Source organism: Bos mutus, chromosome 25 (assembly GCF_027580195.1).
Source record: "Bos mutus isolate GX-2022 chromosome 25, NWIPB_WYAK_1.1, whole genome shotgun sequence".
Lineage (NCBI taxonomy): Eukaryota > Metazoa > Chordata > Mammalia > Artiodactyla > Bovidae > Bos > Bos mutus.
The window spans coordinates 2,599,973-2,622,513 of NC_091641.1; the positions used below are offsets into that span (position 1 = coordinate 2,599,973).

General features: G+C 60.2%; 1 protein-coding gene across 1 annotated transcript; it reads left to right on the top strand.

The window, feature by feature from the left end:
• The first annotated feature begins 6,933 nt into the window (after positions 1–6,933).
• On the top strand, positions 6,934–20,225 carry ZNF316 (zinc finger protein 316). The gene is made up of 6 exons (XM_070362704.1): positions 6,934–7,084; positions 11,014–11,323; positions 11,533–11,657; positions 12,739–12,865; positions 13,356–13,469; positions 16,077–20,225. Exons 2-6 carry the CDS (start codon positions 11,041–11,043, stop codon positions 18,401–18,403), a joined length of 2,976 nt encoding a protein of 991 aa, XP_070218805.1. The 5' UTR covers positions 6,934–7,084; positions 11,014–11,040; the 3' UTR covers positions 18,404–20,225.
• Positions 20,226–22,541: the final 2,316 nt, after the last annotated feature.

Here is a 22,541-nt window from a genome sequence, read left to right on the forward strand (position 1 = left end):
ACCGTCAGAGAGAGCCAGAGCCGGACAGTGATCAAAGCAGTAAAAACAAACTGTACTCAAGACCTAAGGCAATAGGAGAAAAGAGGGCTCAGAATAGAAGCGGACTCAATCCCGAACACCACAAGGACAAGCAGAGATTCACAGCCAATGTGCAAGGTAGGAGGAAGCTGCTAGATGGAAAATTACTAAGAGGAAAGGAACATCAGGGGCGGGGTGGGGGGAGTTCTGGTTAAACAGACCTGACAGGATTCTTGCTGAAGGCAGGCCAGGGTGTTCAGACATCACCTAGGGAATGGTGGGGGTGAGGACTCTGATCAGATATGACGGTGATCTGATACCAGGGTGAGGATTCTGGCAAAACTGACTTGATAGGGTTTCTGCTAAAACTGGGCAATGCAGAGACAGACAAGGGAGCCCCAAGGTGGATGAGGCTCAGACTAAAAGTTTGGTGGAGAAGGGAGTCTTTTGCACACCTGGCTTGTGCCTCCTCTGTCTGCAGTGCACACTCCACCGCTGCCTGTTCCTCTCTGCCTGGACCTGAACCTCTGCCCCTGATTGGCAGACATTTTTGTCATTTCTGTCTGTACCCAGGCTGCGGTTTGGGGGGGAAGCTGTTTGCTCTTCCTTTCTGCCCTCTGCTCTGTCCCCAGGCCCAGCATAACTACGCTTGCCCTGAACTGCTGGGTGAGGTGCTAGAATGGACTTGACACCCAGGCAGGTGCAGGCATCTGACAGGGGGCTGGGGCAGGGAGGGGCTCCCTCTGCAAGGATGATGGGCAGAGTCCATCACAGCAGCATCACAATCGCAGAACCAAGAGATGTTCCCAAAGTGATCAGGATCCCCCGCTATTGGCCATTCCCATTTCCATAGCTTAACTCTCATCTTGTGCCGGAGACTGAATGTTTGGGTCTGCCCCTTACCCCCAACTCGAATTCACATGTTGAAGCCTAACCCCCAATGTAATATATTCCATCATTTTGGAGGAGGGGGACTGTGGGATGTGATTAGGTCATGAGGGTGGAGTCCTCATGAAGGCTATTAGTGCCCTTATAAAGGGACCTCCAGAGAGATCACTCACCCTTCTCCCAATGTGAGGACTCAGCGAGGGGGCCCTGGCTCTGAGCCAGGAAGAAGGTTCTCACTGGATGCTGAATCTGCCAACACCTTGATCTTGGACTTCCCAACCTCCAGAACTGAGAGAAATAAATGTTTCAGCCCCTCCATCTATAGTGACTTTGTTATAGCAGCCCAAATGGATTAAGATATTTTGTCACCTTGAAGCCCTGCCATTTTCCACCTGGGTCACCTCAACACCCTTTGGACAGCACCCGGTCACCCACCTGGACCCCTGCCATTCCCACCCCCACCATCCATCTTAACAAGTATGACCCACCTCTGCCCGATGCCTTTGTGGGCTGCCAGCTGTCATGGGGCCCTGCCCCCTCCCTAGACCTGCCTCAAGTCCCCCCACCTGTCCCTCCAGCCAACAGGTCTTGCTCAGGCTTGGTCTCCCCTGTCCCCACTGCATCCCAGTCTCCAGCCATCTTTCAGGCTGGGCTGAAATGCCACCTGTCCCCTGAAGGCATGGGGACCTCCTCACCACGTCCCCATATGGCTCTCACAGTTAGGACTCCAGGACTTGCCGTCTTCTGGGCCGGGAGGCCCTGCACCCCTCCTTGCTGTGTTTCCCCTCCCCAGACCTGCAGGTGCAGGAGGAGTTCATGCTGAGGCCAGCCCTTCCCCCTGCTGCTTCCCCTCTGCCCAGCCCACCTCCACGAGCCTCTCACCCTTTTAAAAATGTTTATTTGTCTGCACCGGGTCTTAGATGCGGCACCGGGAATATTTGACCTTTGTTGCAGCTTGTGGGATCTAGTTCCCTGATCAGGGATGGAACCTGGGCCCCTTGCACCGGGAGCGTGGGGTCTTAGCCGCTGGATCATAGAGGAAGTCTCTCCATCAGCCCCCTTTCAGCACCCCCAAGAGAAAGACCTCCAGCTCAAGGTTAGTGCTGGCTGGGCGAAGGGGCAACGTCCAGTTTGGGTCTCTCTTTTTCTCATTCTTGCTGCTTCCTGCTCTCTTGAGCCGCACAGGCCCTGGCAGGCCCCGTCCGCCTCTCTCTCCTCCCTCTTTCTGGCTCACAAGCAGCAGGCTGGAGGGCGGACCAGCCCCAGTGCAGGCCCGCTCACCCTCCCTTTCTCCCCAGATGGTCTTGTGTTGGCAGAGGTCTCGAGTGGGACTGGGCTCCCTTCCTCAGATGGTCCTTGTGTTTCTGGCCCATCAGCCACCCCTTGCAGAGCCAGGCAACTGGCAGCACTGGGTACATCTAGATTTTCTCATGTCCCCAAATGGTATCAAACCCCTTGTCCATCTCCAGTCATCCACAGCATGGAATACTGACGTCTCGTTTCCATTTATAACTGTGATCCCAGGGCTCTCTGTCACTGCCAGGTAGGAGTGTAACCCTGAGTTTTGAGAGCCCTCAATGTAAATTCAGGGCTTCCCCAGTGGCTCAGATGGTAAAGAAAATGAAAGTCACTCAGTCGTGTCTGACTCTTTGCAAGCCCATGGACTATACAGTCCATGGAATTCTCCAGGCCAGAATACTGTAGTGGGTCGCCTTTCCCTTTTCCAGGAGATCTTTCCAACTCAGGGATCGAACCCAGGTCTCCCGCATTGCAGGCGGATTCTTTACCAGCTGAGCCCCCAGGGAAGCCCAGGAATATTGGAGTGCGTAGCCTATCCCTTCTCCAGCAGATCTTCCCGACCCAGGAATCGAACTGGGGTCTCCTGGACCTCGGGCGGATTCTTTACCAACTGAGCTATCCGGGAAGCCCCAGATGGTAAAGAATCTGTCTACAATGCGGGAGACATGGCTTCGATCCCTGAGTCGGGAATCCCTGGAGAAGAAAATGGCTACCCACTCCAGTATTCTTGCCTGGAGAATTCCAAGGACGGAGGAGCCTGGTGGGCTACAGTCCATGGGATCAAAAAGAGTTGGACACAACTGAGCAACTAACGCTTTCAATGTAAATTCAGATGGTCCCAAAGCCGAGCCTGCCTGTGGCTGGGGCTGGCGCCTTAGCTGAGTCTAGACTCAGCGGTTTGGTCATCAGGTTCTCTTGGGAACACAGTGACTCCCACAGGCCTGGATTTTTCCATTGCTGGTCTCACCCCTGCTAGCCTCCCTCCCCCATCAGTTTTCGCACCTCGTCCTGCAGCCCTTCTGCCCCCAGAAGGTTCTCACACGCTTCGACAAGATCCTTAGGGCTTGGTGAGCCACGGGGCCCCCATCTCCCCCAGTCCCCACCAACTGGAGTGAGCACAGGGTCCCACGTTCATCCACGCACAACGCGTACTAGCTGAGTGTAAATGCGTAGACATATACCCAGACCAAAAACTCCCGTTGAGAATGAGGGACAAGCAAGGGTCGGGCGGCTGGCCTCAGAGGGCTCGAAGGATGCTGTTGAGAACCCACAGGAAGAGGTGGCCAGAGAGGCCAGTGGCCAGGACTGCTGAGTTCTTGGAGCCCAAGCACAGGGCCACACAACGTTTTGAGGAATATCACTGCAAGATGCAGGAAACGGGGAGGGGAGGAGGCGCGTCAAGGCTGGAAGCTGGGTCTCTGGCTCCCCAGCACCCCGTGAAGACAGGCCTGCCTGGCAGGGGTCCTGCCCCAGGGTCTGTGCCCACAGGCACCTTCGGGCAGCCAGCTGTGACCCCTGGCAGCTCAGGACTTAGGTGCTTGGCAGAGTCAAGGCCAGGTGACTTCAGATCATGCAAGGCCCAAGTGTGGTCTATTTGGGACAGCCCTGAGTAGGCACAAAGGTGATGCCAGGCCTGTGGGGCAGGGAGGGGGTCACCTGCAGAGGCTCAGCCAGCCTGAGGCTGTTGGCAAGGCCCGTACATCCAATCCAGGTCCAGTGGAGCGTGGGAACGGAATCGGGTGGGATCACAAGAGTGGGGAATTTTATTTGATTCCAAAACAAATAAACACTAAGGAGCCTGGCAAGTGGCTCAGGTTTGATTCCTACAGAGGAGTGGGCGGATGCCCTGAGCACACCTTGCCCCTGCAGTCTTCATAGGCGTGAGGCAGAGGAGGACTGGAAGCCGCATTGCGACCTGTGACACGCTGAACATGGAAGGCTCCGGGACCTCCGTGTGGACCCTCACTCTGTCCTGCACGGGCCGAGCTTTGGGGACTCTGCCTGTCACAGGGCAGGACGAAGGAGAGGCTCCGGGGGTGGAGGTGTGGGGAGGAGACCCTCAGGGAGGGGAGGAAACCACAGGGCCCAGGACGGCAGCCTCTCCTTGGCCTCGAGAGGCTGGTGGTCAGCTGAGGGAGGAGACTCGGGTAGGGACTGGGCAGGGGGGCGCTGCCCAGTGGGCAGAGTTGGTGGACTCCACAGCTAGGAACATCCGCAGAGATCAGAGGAAGAAATCGGCTCTTAGGGAAGGGGTCAGGTGGGAACAGGCCAAGAGGACAAGTGAGCAGACGCCACGGTGCCATGGGGGTCTCTGCCGGATGAGGTGGAGGGTTCGAAGACAGGGATGAGCTGTCAGTTCTGTTTCACCTGCCCCCTCCCCAGTTTGGGCTTCCCAGTCCATTAAGAATCCCTGTCAGTTAAAAGTCTGCCTGCAATGCAGTAGACCCAGGTTGGATCCCTGGGTTGGGAAGATCCCCTGGTGGAGGAAATGGCAACCCAGTCCAGAATGTTTGCCTGGAAAATCCCATGGACAAAGGACCCTGGCGGCCTATAGTCCATGGGGTCACAAGCGTCAGACATGACTTAGCAACTAAATCACCACCACCTCCTCCCCCATTTGTTTCCTATCTGGTTCTGGTGCCTGACTGACTTCATCCCCTGTCCCTCACATTAGGAGTGGACTTGACCAGTGGGCAGCACTGGTAGGGTGGGAAGGAGAGGACAGGCTGGCGCTGCAGGGGAAGGGGCCAGTCGCACCCCTCCTGCACAGCCCCAGCTCCTACCCGGTGACGCCACCTCCAGCCTCCAGCTCCCTGCAGGCCTCCTTCTCCAGCCGCCCCTTCAGGTCCAGGTGCCAGTCTCTGGTGCCTCTGTTCCTATTGCTCCCCTTTTCCTGGCTCTGCTGCTCTCCTGAGTTATCTCCCCTTCAGAGCTTCTCAATGGGACCACCTGGGGTGGAGGGGGCTGGGGAGAGGGTCCCGGAGTCCAAGGCACAGAGGCCCACAGGACCAGATGGGGAGTGCCATGGACAAGTGGGCCTGCAGAAAGGTGGGGGCGGGGGGACGGTGGGCATCCACAGGACCAGATGGGGAGTGCCATGGACAAGTGGGCCTGCAGAAAGGTGGAGGCGGGGGGACGGTGGGCATGGAGCACCTCAAGCCCAGTCTCATCCGCTGGGGCTGGTCACTTCTGAGGGCCCGGAGCGGGACCCTGCAAACCACAGGTGTGACACTGGCAGAACTGATTTTTTTTTGCCATCTTTTAATGAGACCTTCAATTTTTAGTTTTTAAAGATTTTTTTCTTTTGATGTGGCCCATGTTTAAAGTCTTTATTGAATTTGTTACAGTATTGCTTCCATTTTATGTTCTGGCTTTTTGGGATCGAGGTGTATGGGATCTTACTTTCCTGACCAGGGATCAAACCCCTCACCCTCTGCATTGAAAGGCAAAGTCCTAATCACTGCCAGGGAAACAACATATATATATATATGCTTTGTTGAGATATAACTGACATATAACACTGTATTCGTTTTAGGTGTTCAATGTAACGATTTGATGTATACTGTGAAATGACTGCCACAGTAAGTTTAGTTAAGCCTCATCACCACACACAGCTACCCTTTTCCCCTCCTTGTGATGGAAATCGCTGTGCAGGCAGGTCTGAGTCCTCCGTGGTCTGAGCAGACCCACAGCCAGACGCTGAGGGTCTGGAGGGGAGAAGCTGTCACTTCAAGCAGGTATGAACCCTCTGAGAGCCGAGTCAGGCTGTAGTGTTGACAGTCCTGTCTTAAGGGGTGGGGGTGGGCGGGCATTAGTGAAAATAGAAGAAAAATGGTACCAGTGCAATGATAGCTGGGCAAGGCCCAGGGCCCAACCTCCGTGGGTGCAAGATGTCACCATAAGACAGCAGCTGTGGCCCTGGGGGATGGGGGTGGGGGGGCAGATACAGGTAAGTTTTGGGGAGGGCTGTGGACATCCCGAGTCTCCCACCTCACCTTCTCACACCTCCTGGGCGGCCGTCTCCCCCTCCCGCCTCCCTCTGCTGGGGGAACACGTCCCTTCCTAGAAGCGGGCCCTCTTCCTGGTCACTTGGAAAGCTTCCAGATCTGAGGGCTTATTGCATTCATCCAGCGACCCCGGCCCAATGGCTGGCCCCCTCGGTCCGCGTCCTCCTCCATCCTGGGAACACCCCCACCTCTACCTTCTAGCCAGAGTTGGCCCCACACGAGCCGTGGGCGTCCGGCCACCTGCTCTTGTCCTGCTGGCCCCTGCCCGGCAGGGATCGGCCCTGCCCTGTCCGGATCTGAGGGCACACGGGCCTGCACGACGCCTCCCCGAGGCCACTCATAGGGGTCACCTCCTCCCTCCACCATCGCGGGGCCTGGGATGGAGCCAGCCGGCTCTGGCGCTCAGCAGAGCTCCTGGAATTGCGGTTGAGGCTGAGCGGGTTCTGGGGAGCGGCGGTCCGGCCAGGGACCCGGCGGGCGTCTCCAGGGCCAGGGCGGGGCGGGGGGTCCCCGGAGGTGGGGTTGGGTCCTGGGAAGGCGCGGGGGCGGTGCGTCGCGGTCCCCAAGGCCGGGGTCCCGGTGCACACGAGCGCGCGGACTCAGGGCCGAGGGCGCCCTCGCGCGAGGGGCGCGTCCTCTCCCCCCACGCACGACCCTTTGAGGCCGCGCTGGACCCCGCGTGACCGGAAGTGCCCCCCCGTGGGCACTGGCGAGGCGGAGCCCGGCGGCGGCACTTCCGGTGCCCACGCGCCGCCGCCGCCGCGCAGCTCCGGGGCCGTCACTTTGTGTAGCGCGGGGCGCGCAGGCCCCGGCCCGGCCCCGGTGTCCGGCGGCGGCTCGGCGGCTGGCGCGCGCGGTGAGCGGGCGGCGCGGTGAGTGCGCGGCTGGGCCGGCGGGCGGCGCTCGCGGGCGGCAGGTGCGGGCGGGCCGGGCGCGGGCGTGGGGTCGGGGTCGCGCCGCCCCTCGACGCCGGCGCGCGAGGCCGCGGTGAGATCGCGGCGCGCGGCGGGGCGGACCTGGCCTGGACCTGGGGTTGGGGGGCCCGGAGCAGCGCGCTGGCCTGGCCTTGGGCAGCCGCGCCCACGCTCAGTGCAGCCGGTGGACCCCCGCCCCGGCCTGCGCGATGGGGGCGGGCTCCGACCCCCGGGGTCGGTCCGGGTGGGCAGCGCGGAGTAGGCGGGCAGCAGAGGACACACGCGCGCTAGTCCTGGGAGGTGCCCTCCACGGTCTAGGCCGGAGGGGCGGGGGTTGGGCCGCGGCCGCCCCCGGGACACACCCATCCAGAAGGGGCTGTCACGGCCTGGCCCCTACTTCCGCGGGAGGCGGGGGCCTGATCAGCCCCTTGAAGGGGTAGAGATGGCTGGGCTAGGCGCCCCCCGCGAGCCTGCTTAGTGACCTTGGGGGCCTTGTCTGGGTCTTCCCTCTTCAAATGGAGGCTCCGGTGGGCAGCTTGGCCGAGTCTTGTACCGCCAGGAGGTAGCTTGCGGAGCTCACTCCTGGGATCGGATGGGGTCCTTCCTGGGGTCGGATGGGGTCTGGGCTGCCCCGTGTGGTCGCAGAGATGGGAGAGGGGCTGGCGTTTGGAGGAGGACCCAGTGGGCAGAGGAGAGGGGAGGTATGCATGGTCAGGCCCTGCTGTGCCTGTGTGGGGAGACGTTGGTGCTGGGTTTAGTTCAACAAGTGTCGGCAGGTCTGGGGCGCTGGCTGCCAGGTGAGGGGCTGCCTTTGGGCAGCAGGCATGGCCCCGCGGATACACCTGCACCAGGGGCACACCAGGAGAGTAGAGGGGCCCAAATCGTGGACAAGCAATGAGGATCCTGGTAGTCAAGGAAGAAGATGGAAGCCTGGAAGGCCTTGAATAACGGGTGGGGCCAGTGAGGCCACCAGAGGGTAGGAAGGGGCCCAGCTGCCTCTGCGCCCACCCATTCCTCCTGCTGCTCCCCATAGGTTCCCTGGATGTGGGATCTCAGTGGAGAGTTGCTGAAAGTTTCCCAAGTTTGCCGCTTGCTGTCCGTGGGGCAGGCATCTTGTCACTGCCCCCCTCCACCCTGTTCTAAATTCTGCAGCATGGTACCCTAGGGTGCAGCCCCGCCCCACCTCCCAGGCAATAATGGTCTGGGATGACGTGCGGGGTTATGTTGATCAGGTTGCTTACCTGGCTTACCTGAGCGGGATGCCAGGAGGTGAGTGTCTGGTGGTCTGGCAGGTTGGAAAGAGAAGAGAGCAGAGTGTGCAGCACATACCTGGCCTGGGGAGGCAGAAGGAACCTGGCACCCAAGTTACTTAGTTACTTTTTCGGAACCGTTCTATTCCAGATGCTGGGTCAGGATGGAGGGATGTCTGGCTGGGCGGTCGGCAGGGTGACTGCCCGTCTCCATGGCAGCCGGGTCTTTCCTTCCCTGATCACCAGCAGGTGCACCTCTTAGGAGAAGAGCCCTCAGGGCCTGACCTCCTTAGACGCACCACCAGTGGGTTCCAGGGTGAAGGACCCTCAACAGCAATTAGTCTGTTCTGGAACGTGATGTGGGGCCAGAATACTGAGTCTTAAAAAGCTTATGTTCATTGCGTTGACCGCAGGCTTTAGAATCATTCCTTTGGTAAATATCTGAGTGCTCACTCTGTCTGGCACAGAAGAGATTTGAGAGAGGAGCAGAGGGAGCTTCTGCCCACCTGGAGTCGACTATGTGCGTGGGGAGACAAGCAATAGCAGATACTTCAATAAGTGTATTAAAATGTAGGTGCTGAGAGCGCAGAGTCCCGGGAACTGTGCATGTCATAGGAGCCCAGGGGGCTGCCTCCAAAGGCCCAGTGAAGAGGGAAGGAGAGTGCCAGGGAGCGGGAGCGGCATGTGCAAAGGTCTCGAGGTGGAACGAGCACAGGGTCACTTTATTCCAAAGCCACGAGTCCTCAGGTGCAGGCCCGGCCTGGGGGCGCCTGCTGTGGGAGAGAGCTAGGCAGGAGGGGCTCTGCTGGGCTTGGCATGGCATCCGGGCTTAGCCTGAATTTGCAGCCTGAGGCCTGGATGAGAAGAGCCTCCCTCTGGGCCTGAGGTGAGTGGCGATTGGGAAACCTCTGCTGAGTGTTTCTGACACCCTGAGTGCTGGGTAGGGCTCTGTTCTCCTGCAGGCGGCCAAGGTGACACATGCACATGTGTTTCTGCAGCTCAGGCACCTTCACGTGGCCAGAGAGCCACGGAGACTGAGGACATGGGCTCTGCGAGTGACTGGGGCGGAGAGTGGCCCTCCTGGGTGTAGTTCCCGTGGCCGGCACCTTTAGTCCAGTGATACGGGACCTAGGACGGGGCCAGCGTGAGAGTCAGGACAGAGGGGGCTTCTGGGTGCCCGTGTGCCCCCGGACTTGGGTCCTGGTCTCTGGGAGGAGCTGTGCGAATGCTCAGAGTTCCCTCCCAATTATACTGTAGATTTTAAAGCGGCAGCTCAGAGCACTTGGGAAAAATGAGCGCACGCTGCCTTATTAACAGAGACGTGATGAGTTGTGGTAAGAGCTAATCAGTGAGCACTTCTCCTAGGAGGTGCCCGGTAGTCTGGACTGTTCTCGTGACTGGGGGGCACCTTTCTGTGGGGGCCCCGTCCTGGATTAGGGCTTCTGCGGCAGACACCGTGTGCTGATAGAGCTGGCTGAGCTGGGGTGGGCCCTGGTGTCCTCTGATCCTCTGGGGTTCCCACTCTCTGCCCAGGATCCTGGGGTTGCTGTGTTTGGAAGTGACCCCATTCAGGTCTGAGAGACTGATGAGCCACGCTGGCCGATGGCCCTTAGCCTCTGCGCTTTGCACTCAAAGCCTGTGCCTCTGTCTTGTCCCCAGCGCTCCACTGGGGTTGGTGAAGGATGCGCAGGTGGGAGAGAGGAGTGGCCCCAGGGCTCTCGGCCTCCCGTCCGTCTTGGGTCCACAGCCCCAGGCTCTGTGCCCCAGGCAGTGTGGCTGTGTCCGCCTCCCTCCTGAGTGCCTGGCTGAGCCCTCAGTGACATCCACGTGAGTTTCAGGTGCTGTGAGTCACCGGAGATTTGATGAGTCGACGCTTAGGGTTCCCGGATCCCTAAACGTGAACAGGGTCACCAGGCGTTTTATTTCACCTTTGCTGGTCCAGCGATGAACCAGATTTCCATGACCTGCTGAGCTTTTTCCAGGTGCCCTGGATGGCACGAGGGGCGAGGGCCGTGCCACATGCCGAAGGGGCCTGACCTGCTGGCTTGGCAGAGCAGGTGCCCCCAGCAGGGTGGTCTCACCTTCCCCGCCCAGAGCTGTGGCCCGCACGCTCAGACCTTGGCTCCCATACTCCCTGCTGCCACGTTTGTGTCCAGAGCTGAGTGAGCGTCTCCTCCACTCATACATCGGGTGAGCTGTTCCTCACAGGCTGTGTGGACCCCTTTCACTTAATCTTAGCCAAAAGGCCAAGAAGCGATTGCGTGCGCCCCTTTCTGCTAAACACAGGCTGGACCACCCTCTGGCACATTGCCTGGACTTTATGCTTCCACATCCTCGTGGATAAAAAATGCAGGATTAATCCCCAATTTACTCCAAGAAAGCACGGTGGTTCACAGCAGGCCTGTCCTGCTCCCAGGAAAGAGCCACGGCCGAGTAACGGGCAGCATTTCTGGGGACAGAATCTAGGTTGTCCCCCCTGAGAAAGAGCTCAGGGGGAAAGGAAAGCGCTCCTGTCCTGGTGCCCAGTGCCCCGTTACTGCACCTCAGGGCAGAGCAACCCCGCCTCCCCAGGAGGGCTGCAGAGCCCCGGAGCAGATGCGCGGGGGCGGCGCGTCACCGTCACCGTCTGTGTTTCAGGCGGAGTTGAGGCTCCTGGCAGAGGCGATGGCAGCCCCTCGCACGACTCCAGACTCGCCCGCCGCCCAGCTGGAGAGGCTGGACGGATCGGAGTGTGGTCCTGACCAGGAGGAAGAAGAGGAGGAAGGAAAGGGGGACCAGGTGGAGGCGCTGGAGGAGCGGCTGGCGGAGGAGGTGGTGGTGGACGCAGATGTGGAGGTGGACGTCACGGTGGAGGCGGCGCTGGCAGGAGAGCAGAGTCCAGCGTCGGGGACCCAGGAGTGCCCCCACGGCAGCAGGGACACCGAGTCACCGGGCCTTCAGGAAAAGGGTAAGAGAAGGGAGCTGACCCCTGGGGAGGAAGTTTCAGGGGGCTTTAGGGGGCAGCCGGGAAGAGCTCTTGGACAGGGCAGAGCCGGGGCTGCGGGATCAGCGCGCCGCACTTGAAAAGGGGGCGTGGCCAGGAGCTGCCCATCCTGGCTGGATGGACACGTGTCCGTCGGAGGCTAAAGCCAGGCCCTCAAGAGTCTCTCCGCTCAGCCCTGCAGGCCTTCCGGGCTCCAGCCACGCCGAGGGATGAGGACCTGGAGCGGGAGGGGGAGGGGGACGAAGAGGAGGAGGAGGAGGACGAGGACGAGGTCGACTCCCTGACGTCTGGGTCTCAGGTGAGCTGCCCCCTGGTTTGGAGCTCAGTTAACCAGGCAGGGGTTCCGGGGCAGAGGGAGGGGGCGGGATCCGCAGCTCCTGTTGCGGAAACCCCCTGCTGGCAGGGCAGCGGCTCTGTGGGTCCCAGGCCAGCCCCAGCTGTGAGCGGGGTCAGGGCTGAGGGAAGCAGTTGGCCGTCTCTCTGAGCGACTTCACTTTCACTTTTCACTTTCATGCACTGGAGAAGGAAATGGCAACCCACTCCAGTGTTCTTGTCTGGAGAATCCCAGGGATGGTGGAGCCTGGTGGGCTGCCGTCTATGGGGTCACACAGAGTCGGACACGACTGAAGCGACTTAGTAGTAGTACTAGTAGTAGTCTGAAGCCCAGGGGTTATGGTTCTGCTGTCCTGGGCCTGACGCTTCCCAGGCCACTGTCCTGAATGGGCAGCAGTGCCCAGGGGTTATGGTTCTGCTGTCCTGGCCTGACGCTTCCCAGGCCACTGTCCTGAGTGGGCAGCAGTGCCCAGGGGTTATGGTTCTGCTGTCCTGGCCTGACGCTTCCCAGGCCACTGTCCTGAGTGGGCAGCAGTGCCCAGGGGTTATGGTTCTGCTGTCCGGGCCTGATGCTTCCCAGGCCACTGTCCTGAGTGGGCAGCAGTGCCCACACTCTGCTGGTGCCAGTTGCCCACCCCGGCGTGAGCTCTCACACCACTGGTGTGACCCCTGGCTTGAGGCAGACAGTGATGCGGGAGGGGTGAGGTGGCCATGCAGCATAGCTGAGGGGTCCTGGTCGTCGTGGTCCTGGGACTTGGGCATGAGACCCCGTGCTGCCCCACCTGAGCTGAGCGATCTCCTCTCTGAGCCTGAGGTCCTGATTGCTGAATGAGACTGGCCTGGGCGAGGCCTGGGAGCCCCTAGTTCCGCCGGGCGTCTGTAGGCTTGCCAGTGATGGGGTGCTGGGTTGTGTCCCCATGAGCCCCACATTGCAGGGCGAGCCCAGTTCCCGCCAAAGTGATCTCCTGTCCTGTCTTCGTGGGGGTGCGCCCCTGCCTCTCACCCAGCTCAGGGAAGGGCAGTGGCCAGGGTGCTTTGTTTCCCAGGGGCTGGTGACCTTTGAAGACGTGGCTGTGTACTTCTCCCTGGAGGAGTGGGAAAGGCTGGACGCAGAGCAGCGGGAGCTCTACAAGGAGGTCATGCGGGAAAACTATGGGATCCTGGTGTCCTTGGGTGAGCAGAGCCCTCCGTCCGCAGGGGGCATCCTAGCCTGACGGCTGCCTGGGGCTTAGCTGTCTGAGGGTGGTTTGTGGAGCCCGAGGATCCTGGAGAAGGGGTTGCTGGTGCCTGCTCACCTCCTAGGGAAGCCCTGGGGACCAGCCTGGCTTCCGGCCAGGGTGTGTTGCGGGGGTCTCACTGTGGCCCGGCAGCACCGTGGCCCAGGTTCCATGTCCTGGGGAGTGGCTGGCCCAGCGCTGGTCTCTGTGCTCCCCTTAGAGGCCTCAAGGGGTGAGGAGTCCGGAGGCAGAGGAGAGGGGTGGGGCCCCCTGTGGACGGTGGTGTGTGGAGGGGGCTTGGCAGGGGAGTTGGGGGTGTGGGAGTTCCAGCGGGGAGGTGGGGAGGCAGGTTCTGGAAGGAATGGGACAGGAGCGGTGGAGGCAGGCCTGTGCGGGTCGGGGTGGGAGTACAGCCCTGCAGCTGCCGCCTGTTCTCTTTGGGCCAGGATACCCAGTCCCCAAGCCGGATCTGATCTTCCGGCTGGAGCAAGGAGAGGAGCCGTGGGTCCCGGACAGCCCGCGTCCCGAGGATGGAGACATCGTCACTGGCGTCTACACAGGTGAGCGTGACACGGAGTCTCGCAGGTTTTCTGGCAGACTTCAGACTGCACCTTTGCTGCAGCTCCAGAGAGGGGCCTGGTGCTGCTGGTCTGCGCTGTTGGGGGGCTCCGTGGGGACTGCACGGCGCTGGGGGCTTATCCCTGCCTTTGAGAGTTGGCTCCTTTTGGTTCTAGTCTGCAGAGGCCCAAGGGCTGGGGAGTCTGTAGCAAACTTTGAGGCTCCTGTTACAAGTCTTTAAAAATAATGCTCTCTCCTTGCCCTGCCCTCTGGTGGGTTTTGTGTGCCTGAGGGTCAGCTCTTGTGGCTTCCCCACCCATTCGGCCATTTCCTCTCGCTGGGAGGCCTGGGACCGGGGGCCAGCGTTCCAGAGGGCAGTGTTCAGGGTGGTGGATTTCTCCTGAGAGCCCGGACCCGGCTCTGTTCCTCCAACTTTCTGGGCCTCATTTTGTAGTCGGGAGGAGAATAAAGAGTTTGAAGGAAACCTGTAGTTTCCTGCCCCAAGGCTGTCGGACTGTTGGTTCCATGGCGGTGCTCCACGGGGTCTGTGAGCTGTTCCAGGAGGTCGGGAGGTTCAGGGGAGACCCAGGCACAGTGCGTGTGTTTGCTTTAGTCTTGGGTGATGCTTGCCTCGTGCGGGCTCCGGACGTCTCATGCCACTCACGTACCTGGAGCAGCATGTAGATGTTTTAAATTAAATACAGGAAGACATAAACAGCGCTGTGCCTACACGTGTACTCTTCAGAGTATTTCCTCGTATACTGTTTATTCTCATAACAGCTCTGTGAAATAGCAGGGGAGGAATGATTGGTCTCACGTGACAGTGGAGGAAATCAACTTTTAAAGTAGTGATTCAGTCACTCGCCCACGGTGGGCTCAGGCCACGGTCCTTACGTTCCACTGTGCTGTGGGCTGGCTTTCCTGCCCTGGGTCCCCAAGTTCTCTGGGTCCCTGTGGGAATGTCCCCTGGCCTTCAGGATTGGGGGACGGACCTCGGGCTGGTAAGAAATGCTGCTGCTGCCTCTAGGCTGAGACTGGGATGTAGGTGATATTTCTCAGAGGGTCTTAGCGGGAGATGTGCCCTGTTTCAGGGGTCCAGCTCTGAAATGCCACCTGGGGACCGAGGGACTGCAGGTCTTCATTGGCTGGTCTCTGAACATGTGGTTGGGTGTGTCCCCCTTCTCCACATGTCTTGGGGGGAAGTATGGGCAGGTTGTCAGGCTTGGAGCATGGCCCCGGCTGAGGTAGTCCTCACCTGGTGTCAGAGTCCTCAGGAGTGGACGTGTCAGGGAGACGAGGTGCCAGGCTCCCTTCCCCAGGGTGCACTTGTCCACTCCGTGCCGTGGGTCCTGGAAGAGGCAGTGGAGAAAGCCCCAAGCCCTTTGTCAGAGCACCTCCTCCACCCCGGCTCCAGCCTCACCAGTAGACCTGATGGGTCCTCACTCGAATCCCACACAGGCTTGCATCTGGGAACTCGGGAAGCCCTGTCCCCACCACAACCTGGAGTGATCCTTCCAGGTGCTGGAATTCTGAGGTGGACTGCGTGGTGTGTGGCCATGGTAGACAGACGCAGGCAGAGTGCACTCGAGGAAGGTGGCACACAGGTGCTCTGAGCACCGGGGGTGCTGTGGGCCAGGTTCCTTGTGTGACGTAGCGCCTGCTCTGTAAATACCAGTTCCTTCCTGGGTGTATCATGACGGCGGGTGTATCATGACGGCAGGCATATCACTCCATTTATAAACCGATTCTGTGTCCGCACTCCTCACTGAAGGGTGAGATCAGGAAACTGCTGGTGGAGGAGGGACAGGATTGCGGGGTTCTGGGACGGGTCCTCGGCCTTCTACGATGGGAAGATGTTTGTAGCTCACCCAGTCTTGGTTTGGGACCATTTCTCAAGTGCACAATGGCTCAGAAAAAAAAAAACAGGATTCAGGGAGGCTCGTCTCTGCCCGCAGAATAGCCAGAGCATAGTTACGGTGAGTGCAGAGAGCTGAGGCCTCCAGGCCCTTTAGGTCCTTGGCTCAGGGCAGCCTTTCTTGGTTCTGCTCTGGGGTGGGAGCCTGAGGCTGGGGGAGAGGGACCGAGAGCCAGAGAGATGCTGAGCAAAGCTTAGGTGCTCACAAAGTCAAGCCCTCCGTGACCCGGCCGTACTGGCACTGGGGTCTTGGCTGCCTTGGGCCAAGCAGGCCAGGAGGTGGGGTTCTCCAGGAGACAGGGGGCTTTGGGAAAAACAGAGCAGGCATCTCAATCTATTTTTCTGGCCTGTGGTCTCACAGGAGCCCCCAGGCAATGTCACCCACCTTGTAGGTGTCCCTGTTCTTCAGTGAGGTGGCAAGCCCTGGAGGGAGCTGGAGCTGTGGAAAAGGGATTTGTTGAGGCCATGTGAGGCAAGTTTGAGAAGGGAAGGAACACCAGCCTTCTTAGGAGGGACAGAGAAATCTCCTGTCTGCAGAGTTCCTCCTACCTGGGGTAGGGACGGAGGCATCCTGAATTCGGCCCAGTGCTCCAGGAGCCTGGGGTCCCACAGAAACAGCTCCTTGCAGGAGCCGGTAAGGGGCTGCTGGCACGGTGTCTTCTCACCTCTCCTGTGGTCTTTTCGTCGCCTTCAGGGGCCTGGTTCTGGACCGACGACATAGAGGACCACGAGGAGGATGACGACGAAGACTTCCTGGCAGAGGTGGCAGAGGAGGAGAACGAGCCCCCGGGGCTGTGGTCAGCGGCCTACGGAGTGGGCGATGTGCCTGGGACCTGGGGCCCTGATGACTCGGATTCTGCGCAGACTCCGGAGGGCTGGGGTCTGGACCCCGGCGGGCTCGGGGTCCTGGCCCCGGGGTCTGAGTCGAAGCCCTTTCTGCCGGACCGGGAGCCGGGTGCGAGCCTCCTGGCGCCCTGGGCATTCCCGGCCGCGGTGGCCGTGCCAGCTGGGCGCCCGGAGACGACGTGCGATGTGTGCGGCAAGGTGTTCCCACACCGGTCCCGGCTGGCAAAGCACCAGCGCTACCACGCGGCGGTCAAGCCCTTCGGCTGCGACGAGTGCGGCAAGGGCTTCGTATACCGCTCGCACCTGGCCATCCACCAGCGCACGCACACCGGCGAGAAGCCCTTCCCATGCCCGGACTGCGGCAAGCGCTTCGTATACAAGTCGCACCTGGTCACGCACCGTCGTATCCACACGGGTGAGCGGCCTTACCGCTGCGCCTTCTGCGGCGCGGGCTTTGGGCGCCGCTCCTACCTGGTCACGCACCAGCGCACGCACACGGGGGAGCGGCCCTACCCCTGCCCGCACTGTGGCCGCAGCTTCAGCCAGAGCTCGGCGCTCGCGCGGCACCAGGCGGTGCACACGGCCGACCGGCCCCACTGCTGTCCCGACTGCGGCCAGGCCTTCCGCCTCCGTGCCGACTTCCAGCGCCATCGACGGGGTGGCGGCTGCGCGGAGCCCGGCAGCGAGGGCCCTCGGCCGGAGCCCTGCAGCGAGACGAGGCCTGCGGCGGGGCCGGAGGAGGCCGAGGTGGGGCCGGAGGGGCTGGAGGGGCCCGAGATCGATGAGGCGGACGGAGAGACTGAGGGAGAAGCCGAGGTGAGAGATGCGGCGGTGGAGGCGCCCACCCCACGGAGCAAGGACGACCCCGAACCGGACAGGCGGTTTCTGGGGCTGGGCAACGGCCTGGGGGAGGGCGAAGGCCCTTCCTCGCACCCGCTCGGCTTCCACTTTCCCATGCACCCCAAGTCTTGGCTCCACCCGGATGGCTTTCCGATCCTGGGCCTCCCGGACTTCGGGGAGCGGCTGCCGGCCGACGGGCGCCCCCTGCCCGGACCCCTGGGGGGCCGGCTCTCCCTGGTGGAGGGCGCCGGGCTGGCCTGCGACCCTTTCGGCGGTGGGGCCGGGCCTGGAGGCGCCAGCGGCCTGCGTGCGTTCGGGCCTGCAGTCGGGGGACTGCTGGCGGAGCCGGCACCCGCCGCGCTAGCAGAGGAGGAGAGCCCGTGGATCTGCTCCGACTGCGGCAAGACGTTCGGGCGCCGCGCGGCTCTGGCCAAGCACCAGCGCTACCACGCGGGCGAGCGGCCGCACCGCTGTGCCGATTGCGGCAAGAGCTTCGTGTACGGTTCGCACCTGGCGCGCCACCGCCGTACGCACACCGGCGAGCGGCCCTTCCCGTGCCCGGAGTGCGGTGCGCGCTTCGCTCGCGGCTCGCACCTGGCGGCGCACGTGCGCGGCCACACGGGGGAGAAGCCCTTCGTCTGCGGCGTGTGCGGCGCGGGCTTCAGCCGGCGCGCGCACCTGACGGCGCACGGGCGCGCGCACACAGGCGAGCGGCCCTACGCGTGTGGCGAGTGCGGCCGCCGCTTCGGGCAGAGCGCCGCGCTGACGCGGCACCAGTGGGCGCACGCCGAGGAGAAGCCGCACCGCTGCCCCGACTGCGGCAAGGGCTTCGGCCACAGCTCGGACTTCAAGCGGCACCGGCGCACGCACACGGGCGAGAAGCCCTTCCGCTGCACCGACTGCGGCCGCGGCTTCGCGCAGCGCTCCAACCTGGCCAAGCACCGGCGCGGCCACACGGGCGAGCGGCCTTTCCCGTGCCCCGAGTGCGGCAAGCGCTTCTCGCAGCGCTCGGTGCTCGTGACGCACCAGCGCACGCACACGGGTGAGCGGCCCTACGCCTGCGCCAACTGCGGCCGCCGCTTCTCGCAGAGCTCGCACCTGCTCACCCACATGAAGACGCACCGCGGCGCGGCGGGCGCGCCGGTGCAGGCGCCCGCCGCGCCCGTGCCCAAGGCCGAGGCGCCCGCCAAGGGGCCGCCGAGCGCGGGCACAGGGACCGGGCCCGGGGAGCACGGCAGTACCCTGCTGGAGTTCGCGGGCGGAACGAGCTTTGGCTCCGAGCCGACGGCCGCCTTCGCGGGGCCTTCGGGCGCCTACGAGGAGACCATCCTGTGAGGGCCTGTGACGGAGGCGCAGGCCGCTAGGCCGCCGGCCCTTTGCTCCTCTGGCCTCGGGGGGTGCCGAGGGCCCCAGCCCTGGTGCGGTGCCTTACCCTCAGCCCCGGTGCACCGGCCTCAGGCTTCCCTCCTGCTCGGCCCTAGAGAACCGGCCGCCGAGCTCGCATGGCCGTGAGGGGGACGCGGGGGGCGAGGCGAGCCGCGCGCGGAGCCGATGGGGCAGGGGCGGCCACCCCGACGGGAGACTGCGACATCCCTGGATCGATGCGGTGAGGCCACGCGGTGGGGACGGCCGGCGATGTTATTTATTTTACCCGGGTTCGATTTGGGTGGTCCAGGGGAGAGGTGGCATGTGAGTGAGTAACGGGGGTTTAACATAACGGCGAGGGAGGGGAAGGCCTTGCGTCAAGGGAGGGTGGGGTGGTCGAGGGGTTTGGCTGACGACTTCTTCCCATTCCTCAGCGGGAGACTTCAGGGATCTCCTGGCCCTTCAGAGTATGTCCAGGAAGCGTTAAGGACTGTGCGTGGCGAGGGGAGACCTCGTGGGTTTTCAGAGGACGGTGTTCCTCCCTAATCCGGGGTAGGGGAAGCAGAGATGCACTGGGAAAGCTTTTGTTCTGTGACCGCGGATATTTATTTCCACTGCTTGTATGGCCTGAAGAATCTGGAAGGAGGAGAAAAAAGCCAGAAACCAAACCGTGGCCCCGTGCAAGGTGGGGTAGGATGGGGTAGCAGGTGTCCACAGGGTCCCCAGGGACCTTGAAGCCTTACTCTCCAGGGTCCTCACTCTGCTCACCCCACTTGAGCCCGGAGATCAGCCTGGTGGTGTGGGGTTTAGTCTTAACTCCCCCTTGGAATTCTTTGGTGCCCTTACCCTGGGCAGCTGGAGGCACGCACTCAGAGATTCCCCCACAGCGCTGCCTTCGGCTTCCCGGCTCCTCTGCTCGCACAGGGGGGACATACAGGGCCCTGCTCTTCTGAGCCCGTGGCTCACTTAGATCCAATAACCCAGTGTAAAGTGACAGAGGTCGGTAGCAAGGTCATTTAGGGCTATGAACGCCCAGCCCCCCACCCCCAGGCTCCTTTCACTCTGCCTTTGTTGTCCTACTAGAAGCCAGCAGTGTTTCTGTTTAGATTCCCATTTCACAGAGTGGGCGGTAAGCCGTCCACCTTGGGGGGTTCCGACCTGAGCCCATGGCTCAGTGACTGACCAAGTATCCAACTATGCAAGGCCCGCGGCCAGCACCCACCTTCCAGGCCGGCCGTTTGAAGCCACCAGGTCACCTGCAAGACACCTGCCCCACCCCCCTTGATGTTTTTTTGGCCAATGTGAGTGGGGCCAGAAAACCGAAAATTTGAAGCAACCTTATTCCCTTCTAGACCTAGTTCCTTCTGTGTTAGTGTAGATGTGGCCGTGGGGTCTGAGAGCCGGCAGCCAGGCTGCTAGAGGCTGGGCGGTAGGAGGCAGCGTAGTCACCGTAGTCGGTGGGTGGGAGGAGGGCCTGGACTGCCAGATGGTGGTGGTGAGAATTATTAGCCTGGCTGATGGGGGTGGAGTGGGTGGGGTGGGTGGTGAGGAGGACAGGGGTTCCCAGGGAGGCGCCGGCAGTGTTGGCTGGTGCCCTCTGTCTCTGGCCTCTCTCTCCCGCTGTGGGAAGGCACCTCAGGAAGGGCCCAGGGCAAGGTGGGCCAGCCCTGCTTGGCCGGGGTCTGGTCCGTGCCCATCCTGCATGGCCCAGCCCTTGAGCACAGACCTGCAGCCCCGCCCGCAGCTGTCGGCAGGAGGAAGGACCTAGCTTTAATAAAGAGTGGACAAACGAGCCTTGTGCCTGGACTGCGTGTTGTTGCCCCTTCTCCGGCCCCTCAGGGAGGCACTTCAGGGCTTCAGGCCCGTCTTGTTTCTGCAGACGATCTTAGGAGTGTCTCTTTTCAGAACCTAGAATTGGCCTGTGCGGAGTCAGCCCAAGAGAGCTTCAGCCCCTGCTGCCCGTGTCCACCAGGCCTTTTCGGGAGTCCCCAGCGGGCCTCCACACTGCCACCTACTCCTTGTAACACGCACACCTGTGTTGGGATATAGCCTTGTTTAGGGTTATTTTGGCCAGGCCCCGTCCCTGGCAGTCCAGACCTCTCTCCTGAGGCCCCAGCACCACACAGGTTTATGCAGGCTCACCTGCTCTGTGCCAGGCCAGGGCTCACCTCCCTGCACCTCAGACACCTTCCTTTGAACTGTTTCATTGACTTCTCACCACACGGTGTCCCTGCAACCAGACCTGACCCTCCCATCCTTTCCCCAGGGAATTGAAAAGTATGAACTATGAAGTCAGTTCTCTTTTCAAATGTGGTTTGGAAGCATCAGAACAGAACCCAGTATTTCAGTAGCAGATGGACATTAAGACCTAGTGTAAACTGGACAGCCCTGAGGAGCTTAAAGGCTCTTCAGAAAAGTTATTCCCTGATAGAGCGTACAGTTGTCCAGCCAGATACTTGATTTTAGGGGGGAAATAAGGCAATCCTGATGGTTATAGAAAAGAAAAGGTAGACCGCCTCCCTGGTTTTGAGAGGATTTCCAAATTTCTGGAGTCCTGATTCATTCCACAAATGTCAGTTTAGCATCTCGCATCATGGCCAAGGAGGATCCGAAGCCCCCAGGGCCCTGTGAGACATGGCCCGTGAAGGCGGCGCTTAGAGAATTGTGAGGTCCTGAGCACCCTCTGGTCTCCACTTAACCTTTATCTCTTGAATCTTCCCATCCTCCTTTTCTCCTGACACCCTTTCACGTAATCCCTTCAAACATTTCCTTATAACTTTTTTTTTCTTTTCCTAATTGGCTACATATGGAATAAAAATATTTTGAAGTTTTGGATTATATTTATTAAATAAAGCTTTATGATCCTTGTTCATTATTTAATTTTTCCCCCTGATTTCAAAACCCATGCTAGTTGTAAAATTTCCAACAGTACAAAAATGAGTTAAGTACACGCTCCTCCTGTAGTCCCACCACATCCAGCCATCAGACACCATGGTTGCTGCAGGTGTGGGAGCGCATTTCTTCACATGGAGATGTTTTAAAACTCAGAACATGCTTTACATGCTCTATACCACTTGCTTTTTTCATCTAGCCACGACACACGCTTTCTTACCTGACAGTTTCCTCACTCTGAACTGCCCCATCGTAGCATCTTCATTTTGTGGATATACCATCATCACCTGTGAAACTCCTCCATCAATGGCTGTTTGTTTCCAACTTCTCACTGTTGCAAACAGTGCTGCAACATAGATTCCTGTACGTGTGTCTGTGCAGTTATGTAGATTTTTAAGGTACCAGTTGAAATGAGATAAAACCCTGGAAGTGCTGATGCTGGGTCAAAGGGCATTCATACTTAAATTTTGAGATGCAGCTAAATGGCCATGGAGGACAGCTTCACTGGTGGCTCAGATGGTAAAGAATCTGCCTGCAATGTAGAGACTTGGGTTCATAGGTCGGGAAGATCCCCTGGAGAAGGGAATAGCAACCCACTCCAGTATTCTTGCCTGGAGAATTCCATGGATGGAGGAGCCTGGAGGGCTACAGTCCGTGGGGTCACAAAGAGTCGGACACGACTGAGAAATTAACACGGCCAACTCCAGCCTGGTGCCATGTTCGCCCAGGGCAGCGAGAAAGTGCTGGCAGTCTGTGGCCGCTTCAACACATGCCATCAGCATTCCATTTAACTTGGTTCTGCATTTTACAGAGTGCTGAATGGCTTGCATTTATTTCTTTTAAACCCATAAACAGGTTTTTTAAAAGCAAAAACAAAACCTCGTGGCCTCTCCTAAGTTTTTCTGTGGCTGTTGATAGAAAGTATCTCTACCCAGACCTACCTGGCTTCTCTTGGATTATGGCTCCTTCACTCTTGGTGCTTGTGTCCTGTGTTTCCAGCTACAGCCTTTCCTGTGGTTCCCAGAGGGCCCTGAAGCAGGGGGCCAATAGGAAGTCTCCTTTCTTTCTGTTCATTCATTCAGCAGAATCCTTGAGCAGAACCCCCTACTGGGGGCTCCCTCTGGCTATGCTCGGGGCATGTTCAGTCCTCAAGCTCCTTAAAACATTTTACTTTGCTAACTCAGCACTTTGAAAACTGGATTCTAACCCACAGTGA